General features: G+C 49.6%; 1 protein-coding gene across 1 annotated transcript in view; it reads left to right on the forward strand.

Annotated features, from left to right (window-relative positions):
- Positions 1-20581, forward strand: part of LOC144943352 (uncharacterized) — an 89281-nt gene that overhangs the window by 10204 nt on the left and 58496 nt on the right. The window contains exon 3 of the mRNA XM_078870727.1: positions 19255-19306. Coding sequence (XP_078726853.1) covers positions 19255-19306 — 52 coding nt within the window. The remainder of the gene's footprint in view (positions 1-19254; positions 19307-20581) is intronic.

Consider the following 20581-nt stretch of genomic DNA (forward strand, 5'->3'; position numbering starts at 1 on the left):
CGCTCCCCACTTCAGCCCCCGGCCCCCCACTGACCCCCCCTCACAACCCACCACCAACGTCCCACAGGAAAGGCAGCACGCGGTGGAGACTTGCGTCGAGACCGCGAAGATTAGAGCGAATAAAGGTTGCTGCCTCAGCGCTTTGATTTCAATGCAATATGCAAACTCTGAGAAGGAAATGGATTCGTCAGCCCAGAGACATTTTTCTGAAAGGGCAGGTCAGACTGGGTGACCCTGCTGCTGCTGCTTCTCTGATTATGCTGCTTCTCTGCTGCTGCTGCTGCTGCTGCTTCTCTGCTGCTTCTCTGCTGCTGCTGTTGCTGCTGCTGCTGCTGCCTTTCTGATGCTGCTGCTGCTGGTTCTCTACTGCTGCTTCTCGGCTGCTGTTGCTGCTGATTTTATGTTGTTGCTGCTTCTCTGCTGCTGCTTCTCTGCTGCTGTTGCTGCCTCTCTGCTGCGTCTCTGCTGCTGCTGCTGCTTCTGCTGCTTCTCTCCTGCTGCTGCTTCTGCTACTTGCTGCTCGATGAACAAAGTAGCGAACAGGCCGACAAACACTTGAACTGGAACAACCTGAGGGTTGAACTCGGACCTTTCGCATGAATTAATTATTTTAGCCCAAATAATCAATTTTCAAACGTAAACAGCACACACACACAGCGTTTGACAATTGAGTGACGGTGACGATGATTTTGTCGTGCGTGAGTGCTTTAAAGAAACGGAGCACTCACGGCACAGGTGCCAACTTCGGTGTGTCCCAAGTGTTTCTTTCCCAGGGCCAATCCGCCGCGCTGTCGTTTGGAGAGTGAAAGGAGCTCACAGCTGACTCGAAGAGGGATCAGGGGTTTACGTAGCCAATAACGTACAGCACAGCATCATTGTGATTTATGTAGAAGTGGACCAGGCGCTAAGGGGTTAGAGTGCTCGTCGGGCAATGCTGAGATCCTGGGTTTCGATTTGGGTTCCAGGCACCTGTGGTTTAAAACCAAAGTGTCGTGACCTCAGCAAACATGAAAGGTTGGGCTAGCGTTGGGCCAACGTTGGTCCAACGGTGCGAACCACATCCCAACTTTGCGTGTTTACTGGGAAAGTTAATGGCCTTGGCGCGGTCGACTTTGTAAAATATTGCCAGAACAATCCATTTGGGTTTTCGCTCAGCTCTGGATGCAATTCTGTCTCTGAGAATTAAAGAATAAGAGTTTTTGGTTTGAATGTCAAAACTGCGATTTGGTCCACCTGCTGTTGCTAAAGTCACTTGCAGTGAGGATCAGTAAGTTTACAAATCGGTAAGTTTACAGAGAGCGTGAGCAATGGGTTCCCCTCTCAACGAAGCAGCACGCTTCGCATCTGAAGCCAATTTACGGGTGTGTGCGTGTGAGTGAGGTGTGTGTCTGTGTCTGCACTTTTTGTGAGGTGTGTGTGTAATCATCGCCACTGGGAAGACAAAGGTGGCCGGGCGTGGTACTGGTCACCCACCCTCTCGTGTGCCGTGTCGGCCTTGAATAGGTGCTCGCTAACAGCACTTGCCCCAACAGTCTTTGAAGGCTATACAGGGGATATTTGTCTTTTGAGTGTAAGCATCGCCACTGGGGAGACAAAGGCAGCCGGGCGTGGTGCTGGCCACCCACCCCCTCTTGTGCCGTGTCCGCCTTTATAGGTGGTCACTAATAGCACTTGCCCCAAAATTATGTTAAAGGCTACACGGGGATCCTTCTCTTGTATGTTGTGGTGTGTGTGCGTGTGAGAGCAGTGCACGTGAGCATGTGGTGAGTGTGAGCTGTGTGTGTGTCTGTGAGGGGAGTACATTCACAACAAAGGCAATATCCTCCATATAGCCTTAACAGACTGTTGGGGCAAGTGCTGTTAGCGAGTAGCACCTATGAAAACCTGCACGGCACACCAGGGGATGCATGACCAGCACCACGCCCGGCCGCCTTTGTCTCCCCAGTGGCGATGTTTACACGCCGCACCAGTTACTCATTTGAGGCTGAGTCGACCTAGGGGAGGCCCAGGACCGATTCAGATAATTGTCCAACTGTTGTTGGCCGTTGAGCGGGAATCGAACTCGGCTCGCCGCGTTTGTCGCGCAGCGCGCGAAGCCTCCGCAACTCCCGCTCCCCACGAACAAGAACTCGCACAACGCGGACGCGCGCTGACTCGCACAACGCGCACGCGCCCACCACCCTCTCCTCGGCGCAGTCACGGGAGGGGGTCGCGGTGATTTCTTTGCCTCGTGGGAGCGCTCGTAATTACGAGCGCCCTGGGATTCCCCCGGCCGACGTCTGCCACAGCCAGCCCCTAATTGCAGACGTGACCCCTTCCACCCGGCCTCATCAAAGTGCGTTAAGGTTTCCCGCGGTAGATGTGCGCCGAGCACAGCCGAAAACGCGGAGAGGGGGAGGTTATATAGCCGTGGGGGGGGAGGGGGGTTGGGGGGGGGTGGAGACCGGGGAAAAAAAATTAAAGGCGCATGCATGTGCATTCAATTGTGCGTCCCGGGTTTTTTTCAGGATGCCGGCAGCCTCTGATTAATTTGCCAATTAACTGGTTAATTCGTAGATTTATGTACTTGTTGCAGGGTTAGATTGGGTCCTGGGATGATGCGGCATAGTTGGTGGGGGGGGAAGGGGAATAACACAAAAAATTGAGCACGTTAATTGGAAAATGATCTCTCCCGTGACCTGCCAGTGTAATTTAGCGGGATGCGTGGGTGTGGGCTCTTCGTGTGTGTTGCGTGGCGAGTCCTGCCTGCTCATACCTGGCGTTTGAGTCATTCGCAACCGTAAAGATCACATCTCGCCTCTCTCTCTCTCTGCATTGTGCAGATGCTGCGATGCCAAAGGGCAATTCGGTCGTCGGTTCGGCTGTACGAGATTCACTGCCTAGCGCCCTGAGTCCACCACTAACCCCTCCCCACTCCCCAGCCTTCCTGGGAGATGGGAGAGACCGATTGAAACGCCATGGGTCTAGTCGTGTAACGAACATGGGGGCAGGGGGGTCAATGCCCCTCTCCCGGTGGCCAAAGCTACGAGTTAGGCCCCCCTTGACAACCACCGTGAAATGTTTCTAACAACAGTGTAACAGAACAAAACACGTATTTGGTGAAGACGGAGCGCCCCAACAGCATCACATGTTCCAGACTGTAAGCGAAACGATGTGATTAGGGCAATAGGAGCCACGATGCATAGCCTAGGTACGACCGCGCGAGACAAATCAAATATTGGGGTCCCACCTGACCGAATGCCGCACTCCCTGAACTGATAACGTCGCTGCTCCACGGCACGTGTATCAGCCGTGCGTTGAACCTATCGCGGTTCAGCTCATTTCGTATGACGGGGGGTCGATCGGCCACGTTCGTATCGAGGTTGGCGAGTGAGCTTCAGGGAGTAGCCGGGCGAATGTGTCTGAAACTCTGCCCGCGAGCGACCGAAGAGGGCAGTGGTGGTCACTGTGTGGTCCGCGCTTTGGGATCGGTGACCCTGTGTGTGGGATAAGCTTCGGGTTTTTCTTTCTTCCACTGGTTCGTCTGCGATGCGATGTTCTCATGCGTTTCAGCGCAGACCAATTGCTTGTCGGTTTAATTAATACCCGGAGGGGTCTTCTGTTAGGTATGGTGTTTCCACTACCAACACAAAAATTACAAAAACAACTGTACGGTAATTTATTGCGGTATAATATTCACAACGTCCAGGTCATTCTCAATCCGCTGCTGGTGAAGACCTCCCCACAACGTTGTCAGGCATGGAGGTTGTCAGCCACAGTTAACCACGTCGCTCAGTGCAAGTTGGTGTCTGTGCACGGCCGGTTTAAATATCACTCGCCAGCAATTGAATCGAGGTTCGCAGAACATGGAGATAAACTTTGCGCCACCGCTCCCCAATGTTACTGTAAAAATTGTTGAATAATGGAATCACGGTGCGATTCCTTTTCAAGCGTGCACGGGCCGTGTTCATCTCCAGGTTCACAGCGAGCGCTGGAAATTCAACACCCTTACGGCGTAGGGACTCCCACGTCGTCCAAAGCATCTGTCCAGCACTGACGATGAGGAGGTCAAGTACCGACTAGAGCAGTGGTTCTTCTTAACCTGGGGGTGCACGCTGCACCCCCTGGGGTTGCGAGATGCCCTTTCTGGGGGTGCGATACATGGGTAATATTCAGAGGTGTGGACTCGAGTCATGTGACTTGGACTCGAGTCAGACTCGAGTCATGAATTTGATGACTTGCGACTCGACTTGGACTTGCATAACAATGACTTTGTCCCACCTATGAGATGTGGACTCGAGTCATGTGACTTGGACTCGAGTCAGACTCGAGTCATGAATTTGATGACTTGCGACTCGACTTGGACTTGCATAACAATGACTTTGTCCCACCTATGAGATGTGGACTCGAGTCATGTGACTTGGACTCGAGTCAGACTCGAGTCATGAATTTGATGACTTGCGACTCGACTTGGACTTGCATAACAATGACTTTGTCCCACCTATGAGATGTGGACTCGAGTCATGTGACTTGGACTCGAGTCAGACTCGAGTCATGAATTTGATGACTTGCGACTCGACTTGGACTTGCATAACAATGACTTTGTCCCACCTATGAGATGTGGACTCGAGTCATGTGACTTGGACTCGAGTCAGACTCGAGTCATGAATTTGATGACTTGCGACTCGACTTGGACTTGCATAACAATGACTTTGTCCCACCTATGAGATGTGGACTCGAGTCATGTGACTTGGACTCGAGTCAGACTCGAGTCATGAATTTGATGACTTGCGACTCGACTTGGACTTGCATAACAATGACTTTGTCCCACCTCTGGTAATATTTTTTGGGAAGATAAAAAATCGAAACACAAATTGAGCACGGGCAAGCAACTAAAACTATTTTGTTTCAATAAACACTTTGTATTTATAAATAGTATACCTTTGTTCTAATGATTAATAACTAAAGAGGTGCAAGGATGCAGTAAAGGGTAAGAACTACTGGCCTAGAGGGGCTCTCCCGTGCTCCCTCTAGTGGAAGCCTTGCCGCTGGCAGTGGCACTTGCAAGCACTTGCAGGGTTGCGCCTTTATTTATCTTTATTGGCGGGATGTAGGCAAAGGGTTTGACAACGGTTTTCGAAACTGTGATTTAATCTTAAAACGCACCTTGATGCTGGGTGAGACTTTTTGACTCGGCCCATCATCCCTCGGGCGGGGATCGGTAAAATGAGTACAACTTCGTGTCAACGATGGTTGTCCTATGGATGGACTTCACCTCCACCATAAGAATGAGTGTGGAATGTCCACCGCTGGCTTTGCGGAGCAGCTGCGCGATGAGCACCAATGCTGCTTATTTGAGCAGGAAATCACTTTGACTTTTGACTCTTTTTGACTTGTTTGACAAACGAGAGAGGCCCGGACTTTGGTTTGCACCGCGGGTAGTTTTTGATGGCGGGGTGGGGGTGGCGGTGAGGGGGGAAAGGAGGGTTCGAGGGCGCGGTGGGATGGGACGTGGAGGGCGGTGGAAAAAAAAAAGCATTACGCATTTGGTCAGGGGGAATTGCAAAAGCTCAGAGTCTCAGTGGAAGTGGACTTCATCTGAAAGCTCCGTGCTCCTGGAGCCGAGAGCCGCATTCCTCAGCGGCTCGCGCCCGTAATTACATTAGGCGCGTCAGTTCTGATGGGCGGGATATGAACGCAAGCACGAGAACGGACCCGCGAGGTGCACGCGTGCGTGAATGAGTCTCTCCCGCTTCCTCCCTCGGACATCAAATGGGGTGGTGACCGCGTCCAACAATCACGCTCACAAATCGAGCGTGATTGTAATTGCTACTTAAGCGTGAACTTTGCTGACGACGTTTGAAATTTTTTTGTATTTTTTTACAAAACCGATGTGACATTCGAATCTTTTCTTTTTCTTCATGAAACGTTGAAGCGTTTACGGCCGTAAAATTGACTGGACACGTTACCCACGGCCAAATCACACCTCATTGTGCCTGATATTGTCAGATCCAAGCAGGTTTAAGCCTGGTTAGTACTGGGATGGTGGACTGCCTGGGGCGTTTGAGGCATGTGGCTGAGACATGGCCAGGAGTGGGTGGGTGTTCGCTCCAGGATCTCTTGAAAATAATTTTGAGGTTCAGTGAGGCTTTTCTAGGAAATATAATTCTCAAATCATTTTGTGGGATGTTTTTACATTTAGTTTTTACGTGATAAGCCTCTTCGTTGAGCTATCATTGTATGGCCAGGTCGCTTCTGAAAATACAGGTAATAGCTGAGTGGGCTTTACCTGGTAAAATAAATAAAAAGTTTAGTATTTTTTTGTGATTTGTTTACCTTTCCGATACTTTGAACTCCTATCGTGTATTTATTTATTGTTCGTTGTTGTAACGTTCTGACCTGCACCTACTGGGCTTCTGTGAAGAAGAGCTTGATAGCTCATCGGATTTCTCCAGTATAAATACGTATTCTGATTCATATATATTAATATATATCTTGGCTACTTTAAACATGCTCATGCTGAATTTGTAGTATTATTGGCTGGTGCAGTGGCACGGATCAAAAACTGCACCTAACACAGGCTCACTCCCCCCCATTTCCACTCCAAGTGAGTTGCCAGATCCCACTTGCAGACCCCAGAGCTCCGAGATCAGGACTCAATCGCAGTTAACCTGGAGACCCCGTGCCCTCTCCTGTGCCTTCGCTGCTACGCAGAGACGCCGATTACATTCTAGCGATTTGTATTTCCTTGCAAAGGCATTATGAGAAGAGAAACACGCATCACATTCAATTGGAAGTGTCCTCTGCTCATTCCAATTACGTTTCCCACTTAAATTGCTTTCTTAATATGTATAAATGTAATTTAGACAGTCAATTCGAAATAGGAGATTCCGAAAAAAACATGTAAGTAGAATGGCTGGAGCGGTGGTGCAGTGGTTAGCGTGCTGCGCTATGAGCCCAATGACCTAAGTTTGATTCCTGCCCACGGCTAACATCAGTATCTGAACCGGTTCTAGGATCTCCTTCCCCTGCTGTTCAGAGACCTGCACTGACCAGCATGGGAGGGGGTTTATCCAGCAGTGGATTGACAAAAGGCTGAGAATTATTAATGGTAGGGTATTATTTTTTATTCATTTTCGGTAAAAACACGAGGATCACATTTCAGTGGCAGGCTTCATTCCCAATCAAGGTGACTTCAACATGAAGACGGCGGTTTGAACCGTGCAGTTGAAATGTTGTGAACGCGTCCCGAATTGTCTCACGCTTTAGATAATTTCTATTTATGTGCTCTCCCCATGAATCTTGAATGATATTTGTGCACAATCACCGTTTCTGCTCATTTTCCCTACTTGCCCCCTTGCACTGGAACAAACTTCCCCTCCACACGAAGCGAGAAGCACCCCTCCCCCTGTCGAGTTTCCGCTCCTGCCTGGCCCCATCCTTCATCCCTCCATCCCTTGACACCTCCGTAATTCCGGTACCCACTAACCGCCCTCCCCAAAACCCTATCACTTTTAGTCACCCGAATTGTACCGCTCATAACCCGTGTAAAGCGCTTCGCATAAAAGCGCTATTTCAAGATAAGATTTTCAACGGCGCGGAAAAGAGTTATCCGCGCACCATCTGGGACTCAAATCTCAACGCGCTGCGAGCTTCGAACGCCCCCCGCAGCCACGTGGCAGATGAGAGGCGTTCGACTCCACAGACCTGGCCTCAGACCACCGTCTAATTATAATTGATGAAAACATGGCCAATGGGTCTATGGAAACCCCCCTGTATATTTACTTCATGGGATCGACCCACTGGGAGGCGAGGAATGTAATGGTCCGTCAAATTCATTTACCCATCAACGTCTTCTCCCCTGATGAGTTCATTAAATGTATTCAACGTTCGGCTCAGGGCTGAGGCAATAGAGTACATCGTGATACTGGCCAGTGCCAGGTTGGTGATACTGGTCAGTGTGGAGTTCGTAGTAGCGGTCAGTGTGGAGTTAGTGGGAGAGGGGCGAGGTGCCAGACCAGTTCATGTATCGCTCGCCACTGATTTGAACCGAATTGAATTCGGGTCACTGGGTTCAGGGCAACAGCTTGCCAAAAACCCACCGCACTCCTGGTTACCCAACACCACTTAAATACTGATTACAACAACAACAGCAATCTGAAGTAAATGAACGATTGACTGAATGCTAAAGTTAACAGAGTAAATAAATAGGGTCTACAACAAGAGGCCCTCTGTAAGACCGGGGCGACGTGTGTCGAGTTTGTTTTGCCGGGTCGGCTGTTTGTGTTCGAGGGCATTCGCAGAGGTCGCTTCTCTGAGAGAAGTGACCACGGCCCCCTGCTGGGTGGGGTCAGGGAAGTGTCCCGGCCACTCGAGAGAGATGACGATCGATTCACGAAGCCGCATGAATAAGGCCCGTTGTCTCCTTGTTTTGTCAGACGGGGAATTCTTGAAGAAGTGGAAATTAAGCCGCAGCCACTCGAGTCTGGCTTCTGTTTTCGCTGTTGACCTTGCCTGGGTTCAGGTGTTTTTTGGTGATTTGTTTTTTTTTTATTATCGCGGGTTTCTGAGCACAGGACACAAATGCCTAAAATGCCAAGCGGCCAGCAACTAATATCACCTATTGCCGGCAGGGCCGTCCATAGTTGGGGTGGGGGGGGTGCCCGGTGCAAATCACAATCATAATCTTTATTTAGACTGCAGGAGGAATCCGATGAGCTATGAAGCTTTTTTTCACAGATGTCCAGTAGGAGCGGGTTAGAAAGTTACACAAATCACTCCGTGGACCCCCCGACGCCTTTAAACTAAACCGGAAGTACTACATCTGCCACTGTGACGTTGAAGCGTGGGGCCCCCCAAAGCGCGGGGCCTGGGGCGGTCTCCCAGGTTCGCCGTACCCCGAGGAACAGCTCCCATTTGAGGTGTGATAAGGTAATAGGTAATACTTCCCTTGAAATTTAGCAAGGTTATAAGAACTTGGGAAAATAGGTGATGGAAGGGATTTCCCTAATACATAACTGGCAACAAAACATGATTGTCGGCTGTCACCAATCTATTCGACTTAAATCACGTAAAGTAGCCCTGTTGTGTGTCTCCACATATATTAAATAATCTGTTTTAGACCATCGGCTTTTCACACAATTGTTATGAAGCGGCAGCATTTGTTTAAGAAAGCAAACTGTGGACTGGTTAAGAACGTCTGGGTTTCATCAGCAGTTTTATGTCTTGTTAAATGCTGCTGGCAGATGGACTTTTATTTATTTATTTTGTACGAAGGGTCACGGAACGCAGTTCCTCGTACAGAGTGCATGCTGCTACCCATGACGCTCCACAGCAACGCCCAATGGATCAAAGTCCGGTGGCTCCATCGGTCGAGCGAGCGGCTCGCAATCGGAAGGTTATAAATCCACACCACACGGTCGAGGTCGGCTCATCCCATCCATTTTCCCTCCAGGGTCAAAATGGAGGGACTCGTCCCCACCACAGGAACGTGGAACTTCTACCACTGACTCAGGGCTGTAAAGAGGAGATGAGCACCGATGCGTTGATGACCGTTTGAGCGAGGAAATCACTTTGTCTTTGAAGCAGAGTAGTACATACACATGGGGATTGAATGGACAGGATGTTGAAATAATTTCGCACAGTACGTAGCCAACCGTGCTAATCGGAGGTACGTGGGAAGAACAACAAACTAAAGACAAAAAGCAATTTTAAAGAAATACATTTTTAAAATCTACATTTAAACGTGCATAGCTCCAGTGGCTTCCGAATATCTGAAAGAAGAGCGTTCCAGACGGCCGTTGAAGCGCATATGAAAGCGCGCGATGCGGTGACCGTCTTTGTTCGATGTCCAGCCAAAATCCAGAGCTGCGAGGATGACCGGAGTTCACGTGATGAAGGTTTATGCCCCTTGATGAGATCAACGAGGTTTTGTGATTCATTTGTGGCAAGAACTTTGTGTGTAACGAGGGAGTTAGCTTTTAAATTTCGATGTAAAGCTTTCGTGACTGCAGGGATTCATCTTCTTGGTTCTTTCGGTAAAGTCATGTAGAAGGGAAATAATAAAATAATGCAAATAAAACATTATAAAATAATTCTCACGACGTTTCGGCCACAATGCAAGCAGCCGTCCTCAGGACGTCCTCAGGACGGCTGCTTGCGTTGTGGCCGAAACGTCGTGAGAATTATTTTATTATGTTTTATTTTGTTATTTTATTATTTCCCTTCTACGTGACTTTAACCAAAAGAACCAAGAAGACGAGTGGGTTAGCGTCAGCGCGGGTGCGACACGAATCATCGCCGGGTGCGTTTCTCCACCGCGTGTTCGCTTCGACGGGCGAAATTCTGCGTCGCTTAGAAGCTGCGAGTGACCTAATAACCAGTCTGACGCTTCATTGAATGTCACTCGCGAAACAGGTGGTCCGACCGCATATCAGAGGTATTAATAAGCGACTGCTACGCGCCGACAGGCTGGCGGTTAACGTCGCTGAACGTAAATCACTCCCCCCACCCTCTCGCTCCACAGCCCTGTAGCGCGGACCTTTCTAAAGGAGGGGAGGTGAGAAGGGGGGCACACATATATTCAGTCAAGGCCGTAATTATAATATATATTGGGAGGGACACCCCCCCCCAGACACATCCCCCCCCCCGATATTCAAACATGCTCAAAATGTCCCCCTCCCCCCAATATATTGTTATAAAATTTATTTCTGTTGATATGATTGTGGTTATGGTTGTACTTTATTAATCCCTAATCTCTGCCATTAGATACAATGAAACAAGAAAAGGTAAAAAAGAAAAAAACAGAGCAATGTAATACAATACACTATTAGACATTATTGTAAAAAATAAATAAAAAGTCCATCCTGTGTGTTAGTGAATTTTTAAAAATATTTTGGGCAGGAAATTCGTTTTCAAATTTAGATTTTTTTTCTGGGGGGGGGACGGCCCAGACCCCCTGAAAGATTTGGAGCCCCCTAATGTTGACTCCATGGCTACGGCCTTGTATATAGTCAATATTAAACAAACTTCAAAACATGTTAAACGCTAAACAGAACGGCTAACAACGACGTGATCGGTTTGATCCATCGGGAAATGAACCCGGGTCCCTCTTGCTGCGAGGCACGCGTGTTGCCCCTACTCCAATCTGCGACTCAAACATTTTGTGTTCTTTGAGACGATAATAAGAACCTGTTGGAGCCGTCAGCGCGCCGCCAGACTTGCGATGCAGAGGTCGCCCGGTTCGATTCGATCTCCCGGGGCGTGGAGGTTGCAACAATTGGGGCGAGATTCTAAAAAAAATCCCTCCGCATCACCGCCTCTGTTGATGCAAGCAGCGTAACTTCGTTTCGACTCAAAGTGTGCGCATTGCCCCACCTTTCCCACTCGTGGAAGAGAAGGCCAATTACCCTCGTTTAGACTCCCTTGAATGAAGGCCCTTCTACCAGCAGTGGTATGAGCAAGTAATTACAGGAATACACCTTTAACCTTTTTATATATATAAGAATTTAGAAAGGGGGGGGGGGGCTCTATTAGCACAGTGACGCGATGGGGCTGCCCGCTACACCAACCACGGCATTGCTTGGGGGCACCCAGGGGGCGTATTTTTATTTTTAACGTGGCAAGGGTGGCTCGGTGGAGCGGATGAATGAGGGACGACGTCAGGACGAAGTTGTCTAAATAACCTTCAAATTCCTGCCCACCTGCAGAATGCGCGGCATCTGATGAACACGCCGTGTGCCAATTCCGCGCCCGCTGTGTCTCGTTCTCTCGCGCGCCTACACCCCCCCGGGGCCAGGCGAATGGCTGGCGATGCTGAGCCTCGCCCCTCTCCCGCCTGCCTCGTGGTGTCACACAGCAGCAATTCGCGCTATTTGTTTTAATCGTAAGAATTTGGTTCGAGGCAAAAACAGCAGCAAGAAAAAAAAACGGGGACGGGAATTTTATTTTTGGTTCTCCAGCAACTTTTGGTTCTTGATAAAAAAAGATTATTTTTTTACAATTTTGACGAAGTTATTATAACCTGCCTTCTTTTTTCAAACCGATTGTCTGTACTGTACTTACCTGTCCGTATTGAATTCCACAAAGTGCGGTCGGATGATTGCATGGCGATGGAAACTGCCTTTAGGTGGATGCAAAACCTCTTCTCGCTGTCACATAATGCGTACACATAACATGAAGATCTAAAGATTCGCCCGAAAGCCTTAATAGACTGTTGGGGCAATTGAACCTTATGGCGGGACCCCGGGCTCCCATAAGCCCCCGGCTCTCGCATAAACTGCGTTGCGACGTCATTTTACGTTTGTTGAAGGCGAACGACACGGCAATCTGTTCCTCTCGACGAGCTCTACACGATGTGCTAATCGAAGTTTCAAAGTTTTGTTTCTTCTGCGCATTCGTCCTCGCTGCGCTTGGACGACACGACAACAGAATGATCTGCGCCAGGCGGGTCGCGGCGTTCATGTGCGCGGTGCGACGGAGTCGCCAAAAATAAATGAATTATTTACGATTTTGACTTCCGTTTATTCGGGACCCCGGGGTCCCGCCATGAGGTTCAATCGCTGTTAGTGAGCAGCACCTATGAAGGCCGGCATGGCCCACCATGGGGTGGGTGGCCAGCACCACGCCCGGCCGCCCTTAGTCTCCCCAGTGGCGATGTTTACACATCGTACCAGGTACTAGTTTTAGGCTGAGTCGACCTAGGGGAAGTCCAGGGCTGGTTCAGATGTTCGTCATCGATGGTGGCCGTGTGCGGGAATCGAACTCGGGTCGTGTCGTTCGGAGTGCAGCGCGCTAACCACTGCACCACCGCTCCCCACGGCCAATTGTGAATTATTATCTCCCAAGTGATGGCGAAATTACCTATTGTGACCCGCTCGTTATATTTACTCTGAATAATAATGGAAATCATTGAGCCACGAAAGCCTCAAGACAATTTCTCAGGAGATGTTCTGCACCGGGATGTTTGGCTAATTCCACCACTGAGAGTTTTGTCTTCGTGCGGGAGGAAACGGGAGAGTCCGTAGAAGCCCCGCTACGTGTACGTGTGGGGGGGGGGTGACTGCTTAGCACTGCCGAGTTTGAGTCGACGTCACAGCCACACAGCCACAACGCATTTGCAAGCCACGGTGGCCATTCATCCAAGTGTCCAGGAGGCTCAATTGTTCTTAATTACCGAGATCTGAACAGATAGGGTGGAATGTGTGGCTCGCGAGTGGAAGGTTATAAGTTCAAGCGCAGGTCTGGGGTCGTCTTGGCCTTCCATGAGAAGTTAAATGTTTCAAGTTTCATTTCAAGTTTCATTTATTAGGTATAGCCCTGTGAGCCATTCGGCTCTTGAATCGGGTACAACCGCAACAAACAAAAAACTAAAACATGAACAAGAAAACATCTTAAAGTGACTATGTGCAAACAAAAAATCCAAGAAAAGACGGCAAAATATTGCAGAAAAAGCACCGTACACCCACACTGTGTGCAAAAATCCCAGTGGGATGCAAGTCAAACAACAACAACCACAAGACAACTTAGATTAAGGCCATCAGTCTAACTCTGTACTACAACAAACAAACATGGCCAAAGCAAAAAACTTTTCGAAAATCACCAAAATAAAGCCATAAAAGCAATGAAACAGTGGTCATAGGAACTGTGACCGAATTTTCAAATGTGATTGTCATGTCCGTGTATCTCGCTCCTGCCACAGAAATGTGGAATTTCCATTTGGTCGTAGGCACGAACCAAAGAATACATACAGTACACTTGATTTGTCAGGTACAGTGCATGTGTAGAGTGAAGCGTTGCATACATATCCTCTGCGCGTGTTTCACTGTAAAATACGCGTACCGTAACATATCCTTGGAGAACACGGCACGCGGCACACCACCGGCGCTGGTTTATTTATAGCTCCTCTGAGAATTCCGATCTGATAATAATAATACGCGCTCAAGCAAAACTTCTCTGGCAAGGCTCAGTCTGGTTTTGTTATCGGTTGCGCAGTTGCGGTCCGTCTTCAGCGACTGCCGAGGCGGTACCCAGCAGGTCACGCTTCGAGTGCCACGTTAACTACATTACCTGTCACCCGTCAAGAACGCGGGAATGGTGGCTTGTTGTTAACTACCTCGCCGGGTATACAGGAGGTCGTGGGTTCGTTCCTGATCCTGACGCCTGCTGCTGTATATTTGGAGTTTGCGTGTCTCTCCCCGTGGTCACGTGGACTCCGGTTTTTCCCTCCACATTTCGAATCAACGCGCGTTTAGAGTGTTTGGCTGCTGTACATTTCCACATCATAAGCCACTTCGATGAGCTATCATTTGTGGCCAGGTCACTTCTGAAAAAGAGCTGTATCGCTCAGTGGGCGTTACATGGTAACATTAATTTTTAAAAATCTGTTTCGTTTATTCCTCAGACTTATTTTCTGGGTCGTGCCGTTTGGCCTTTTAGCACGACGTCCGACGTTGTTTGCGCCACGTGCCAGTCACCTTCTTCAGGAACTGAATCAAACGTCGGACACCGTGTAATCCGAAAGCACCCCGGCGAGTCGCACGGCACAACCGCCACAACCATTATTATGGCGATAGGTGCACACAATGTGGTGGAACGGCTGGGGAAATGTTTCCTGGGTCGTCGATCCCAAGAGAAATCGCTAAAACTAAGCCCGGATTGTTCGATGTATAGCAGCACGGCGCTTCTGTGTGCAAGCGTGCGTCTTCTTGAAACGAGTGACACACAAGCGGTGTGTCACTCCGATCAGCACGATTGGCAACGTACGGTGCGAAAGAAGTTCAACATATACACGAGCAGTGGCTTAGCGTGATAGCCACTGGGCCCTTTTGCAAGGAATTAAACAGAGGGCGGGGGGGGGGGGAAATGGGGTCCAATTTCCCCCTCCCCCCACCCCTTCATAGCCCGGCTCCTACTGGGCCCCTTCGGCCCGTGGGCCCCAGTGCAGTGCAGCGCCTGCACGCAACGCAGCAGCACAAGGAGGCTGGTGAGCAGGGAGAGAGGGGCTCACTACCCCCAACAGTGGTACGCGCTGGAGCCGAGCGCGCGTGCGAGGAGTCGATCCCCCACTCGGTCCTCCTCGTTGTTATTTCGTGAGAACGCCGACGCCGCTGTACTCGCTGTCGCGTCGCTGAGCCGTCGGTGATGCGACCCAGTGTGCGGGAGCGGAGGCAGGAACGTGCGGCTCGCGAGGTGACAAGTTCAAATGCAAATCTTTGGATCTGGGGTCGACTCGTTTATCTCGCTGTTCCGAGATGGTTGGGGCGGGGGGCGGAGGCTGGGGGGTTAAATGTGGATGTGGTATTGGTGAACTTTTCCCTGCCATAAAAAAATGGGAATTTTCCACTTGCAGATTCAGGGCTGTAGACGTGAGTTGAGCACCTCTCCTCACGAATTCTATCAAGGAGTTGCTTTTAGACGTTTTCTAAGGTGCAAACGTGTTCATGCGTCACTTCTGTCCGTCCAATCAGTAACAAATCGCTCTGGTTTGTGTCTCGAAATTCTGGGGAACCCTTCTGGGCAATTTAGCAACACCACTCTATACCAAAGTTTAGTTCCGATTGGATCATCTTCAAGAGTGTTTTCGAGTCCCCCCACCGCCCCCTGCCGTTACATGTGGATTGGCGGAAAAACATTAATTCCACAACCGGTCTCGTGTATGTATGTTGAACTTCTTTCGCACCACACGTAGTGAACCGTGCTAATCAGAGGTGCTAAACTTTGTCCCCTTCAGAGATGACTGCAAGTTGCAGGCTGAATCTCCGAACGTGGAAGTGGTTCAGCGTCAATTTTATTTAGCGAGGCATAGCGCCGTTGTTTTAAAGACATTGTTCTAACCGCAGATAACTGTCGCGACACAACCGCACTCGATGATAGCTGGTGCCAAAACTGTGCCTCACGCCCTCCCTTATCGGTTGCGGTCCAATGACATTCGTGTACGGAATCAGAAGAAAAACGGACGTCATCGGAACGAGAAAAGAATAAGAACGCCGCCGTGCCCAATCTCGAGTATTCACAGTTGTTGCTGCACCGCGTCTGGCCATCCCTCAAACTCACGCGGTCAGCGTGGAAGGATACTTTAAACATTCCCCTCTGAGTATAGGGAGTCACCAAGTCGCTCTGTAAGCATCTCCTTGAGCATCCTTAAATATCTGTCTCTGTTGATACAAACTCGGGCATTGTTTGGCGTTTTGCGTTTTGTGAGCCGGGCGTGGTTCCACGTCATGTAATTAAATCGATGTGGCACGATTACAGGGTGTCACCAACGTGTCTGATCAAATTGTCACTGCGCTCAACGTGAACATTTGGGCGGTGCTTTATTGACAGTTCAAAGCTGTTGGGGGAAGATTCCACGTTCCTGTGGCAGGGACTAGTTTGTCTGAAAGATAACCACCGCTCGCCTCCCACAAAGTAAACTATAAACTATTTTATTTTACCAGGTAAGGCCTACTGAGCTATATTGCTCTTTTTCAGAAGCGACCTGGCCACAAATGGTAGCTCAACGAAGTGGCTTATCACGTGGAAATGTATAGCAGTTAAATACTCTAAAGCGTGTTGATCCTAAATATGGAGGGAAAAACCTGAGGACCCGGATAAAAATCCACGCGAACACAGGGAGAACATGCAAACTCCACATATTCAGCAAGCGTCAGGGTCGGGATCGAACCCAGGACCTCCTGGATACCAGGAATGAGAGTTAGCATCTCCTAGTCACCGAAGATCTGACCAGCTGGTATACATTTTACTGACCCCGCTAGAGTCAATAGACAATTATGGAGTTAAGTCAACCCTCCCTAGTATTTAAGATTAATACTTCCCTTTAACGCGGAAAGCCTCATTGAGCCCAAGGCTATTTCTCGGGAGGGTTCCGCATTGGGATGTTTGGCCAATCCCATTAATCAGACCGTGGCTTCGTGTGAGAGAACTCAAGAGAGAACCCAGCACACATACCAAGGGCAATCACTCAGCACTGCTACTTCCTGGCCGCCTCGTAGCCCACACCTACAACATCTGACACGCCTTGGTGGTCACCCATCAAAGTTCCGCACAGAGAGATTCAAGGATCCATCGCTGTACTGACATCTTCTGGCCACCTCGCATATTTGAATCCGCGATCTCATGATTGAGAGTTGCTATTCTCTACCCACTAAGTCTCAGGCTTTATTTGACGTCTTGGAAGCTGTAAACCAAAATCGCCGCATATATTTTCCCCGCTTACTTATTTATTGCCTTCAATGAAACCAACTAACATAACACAGAATAAATATCTTTGGCTCCTGAATAATATACAGAAACACTGCCACCAGATGTATGTTTAACAGCAATAATAATACCTTTTATTTGTCCAGGAAAAGCTCACCGAGTCTCAAGACACAGCAGGGTTTTGCATTGGGATAAACGGCCAGTTCCATAAATGAGTGTTTGGCTTCATGCGGGAGGATACTGGAGGACCAGGAGAATATCACTCACATGCACGAGGGGGGGGGGGGGGTAACACTCAAAATTCCGCACAGATGGATTCAATCCATCACTGTGCAGTCATCTCCTGGCCACCTCGTCAGGAGAGGACCGAATCCGACGCGTTCAATCTTTGAGCCACGTGCAGGGGTTGCCACCCGTCCCGGTTTTCCCAGGATGGTCCTTTTTTTGTCAAGTGGCCGCCCTGAAATATATATAATATATATCTCACTCTCCCTGGGACATTAACAGTCCCGACTGCATTGTCAGTTGCCTAATAAAAACCACCACAACAACAACAACAAGAGTGCTCACACCGTGCAGTTCTCGTCCTGGTACTGTCGCATATTTTTCTTCCCATGATATGTCACGGGTTTTTTTTTTGTAATATACCTCGCATCTTTGTCACCATCCCCACCCCCCATGTCACCATCCCCACCCCCGCCCCGAGTAAAAGCGACGTGGCCAGGGCAGCTACTAACACGAGGAGAACCTCAACCTCTGGGTCACCCAGAGGTCGCAGCCTCGCCGCGTAATCCACTGCACGCGCGCCACGTGCACGCGCGCCACGTGCACGCGCGCCACGTGCACGCGCGCCACGTGCACGCGCGCCACGTGCACGCGCGCCACGTGCACGCGAGAGCAGAGGTCGTGCAACGCGCGACATCTTCACTCGCCTCTCTCGCCACATCTTATGTTTTTGGCTCTGTGAACGTCATTGCGGTAACGGGCGGTGAGCGGAGGTGGGGGGGGGGGTGCAGGACGGCGGCGTTGGGGGTCACCCGTGGCTGGGTTGGGGAGCGAAGAGGTGGAGGTGCGAGGTTTGGTTGGCACGTGCGTGTGGGGAGAGGTTCGTGCCGTTAGCCTTACCACATGTCCCACGTGGTCGTGACGACGTTGAAAGAAAGACAACAAATTGGGGAGTCTCAAAACACTGCCAGTCCTGTTAACATCGTCACCGTCATCGTCAGCGATGATCGATCCACTGCTGGATGAATGCCTCCACTGTGCATCGCTACGTCGTCTCCGCGATGCGACGATACGTCGAGCAGCACCTTGCACGTGTTGCTGTACGTCCTCTCGTGCGCATTCCCCCCGTTGAGACTTTTTGGACATCATCCAAAGGAGCGTCGCGACCCCAGGGAGACAGGCTGACGGCGGAGGCTAAATAACGAACAGGGATGAAATCTATCTCTCCGTGTAAACTAAAATCTATTCTCGCATGATTGGCCCGATGGCCAAACAGTCTCCCACGAGCCAACACGGCTTGAAAGAGGCCTTTCATCATGCAGCGTTGGATTGACAATCGACTGTAAATTATGACATACGATTCGCGAGGCACGCTGCTTTGGCAACGCCGGTTGCTATGAACTTGTGCGCGCGTATGAAGCACGCTGTTACTTAAGCTTGCAAATACCCTCCCCCCGACTCCCCCTGGCTGCAGTCCAGTCTCAGCACAGAAATGTTTTAGTGCTCGGCGATGGACGCTCCGGCATGGACAAGAACTGAACGCGGCTTGCGCTGCGTAAGCTCTCTGGTGTTGTTAGGCCCGGGGTTGTGCCGCGTGTTGCTCTGCACTTCCCGAGGAAGCTCCCAGCACCTGGGAGCGAAACGTCGGACATTGCGCCAAACAACGCGCGGCACAACCAGAAAGCATGTTGGAGAACCGACTTATTATTGCTGCTGCTGTGTGTGGTTTTTTGTTGTTGTTTCACTTTGTGTGAAATAGCGAACTCATGAACATCGCTTTTAGACTTCTCGTGTCAGCTCTCTCGCTCTGCCCATTGCGCATGTTAATTCACTCCGTCGCTTCTCTTTCAGAGAGCGATCACCCTGATATTGGAGGCCTGGGATCAGGACAACGGCACTTCTGGTAAGATTCGCACGCGTTTATTCCACCTTATTCCATTTAACCGCAAATTCTCCGGGTATTTAAAGACCACTCGTAGAACCTGAGCCAACATATGCGCTCGTCCCAATGGTATTGAGCAAGGTCAACTGGATTTTCAAATTGCGTAACTCCAAAAAATGGGGATGGGGGGGGGAATGGTGGCGCAGTGGTTAGCGCACTGTGCTATGAACCCAGCGAGCTAAGATTGATTCTCAGCCACGACTGTCATGAGTGACGAACGATACCTGAAACCCTTTTCCCAGGGCGCGTTGGTCGTGGTGTGTTGTTAGAACCAAACTTCATACTGCTGGCACGATGAGTGATATCTCAACTGTACCGACCAGCGTGGTGAAGTATAGTCAAACATCTCCCATTGCTGATACGCCGTGGGGGAACCGTCACGCTGCGTTGTATTGTCAAAGGGCTGTAAATTATTGTTTTTTTACTTAATTCCACTTAAGGCGCTGCCTCTAAAACCACAGAAACACGTGGACATATTGTGGCTTTGTCAGAGCATTATTGGGTTATTATTTTGTCCATGTTCTCTACATGCATAATAATCAAAATGTGTTTCTTGTTTTATGTGATTGCTGTTGTTTTGCGCAGCGTTGTGAGACGCAGTTCTGCATTAACGACGCTATATAAAAATGTATAATGATATTTTATTTAATAAAATTACATATCTACTTGGGGTTTTGCCTTGTTTATAGAATGTTCCTATTTTATCACTCAAAAAATCCCGTGTTTTACCATCTCACCGGCTACAGTGCCAACATTCTGTGACACAGTGAACGACGACTGAACACATTTTAGCCGTGGGTTTAAATGCGAGTGAACGCTCTCGACACGTTCCCGACAAATTGTGTTGCTCAATGTTGAGGCGTTTCATGAAGTGTTTATCGGAAGAAAAAACAAGACGTTTCGGAGAACACCCAGTGAGAATATCTACTTTACACAGAGAGGCAGTCTATATTCTATTCTTGCCTATGATGGAAATATGTGCAGGAGTTAAATGCCAATGTCGAGGTCTCGTGGCCCCAAAGAGAGGGCTTCGTGATAGAGTTCGTGTCGTTTTGCTGTCCCCCCTTCGGCTGAAAGAGCGGCGCAGACTCCGATGGTTTAGTAATACGGTCCGTGGTTTGGGTTGCATCAGGCAGTCTCAACCATAGGCAGAGGAGTAGAGAGAAATGTCTCGAGCCTGGACTTGAACAGGAACAGGGAGCTGAGGGTGCAGATAGCCACGGGGGCGGCGGAGGA

Source organism: Lampetra fluviatilis, chromosome 30, assembly GCF_964198595.1.
Source record: "Lampetra fluviatilis chromosome 30, kcLamFluv1.1, whole genome shotgun sequence".
NCBI classification, from domain to species: Eukaryota; Metazoa; Chordata; class Hyperoartia; order Petromyzontiformes; family Petromyzontidae; genus Lampetra; species Lampetra fluviatilis.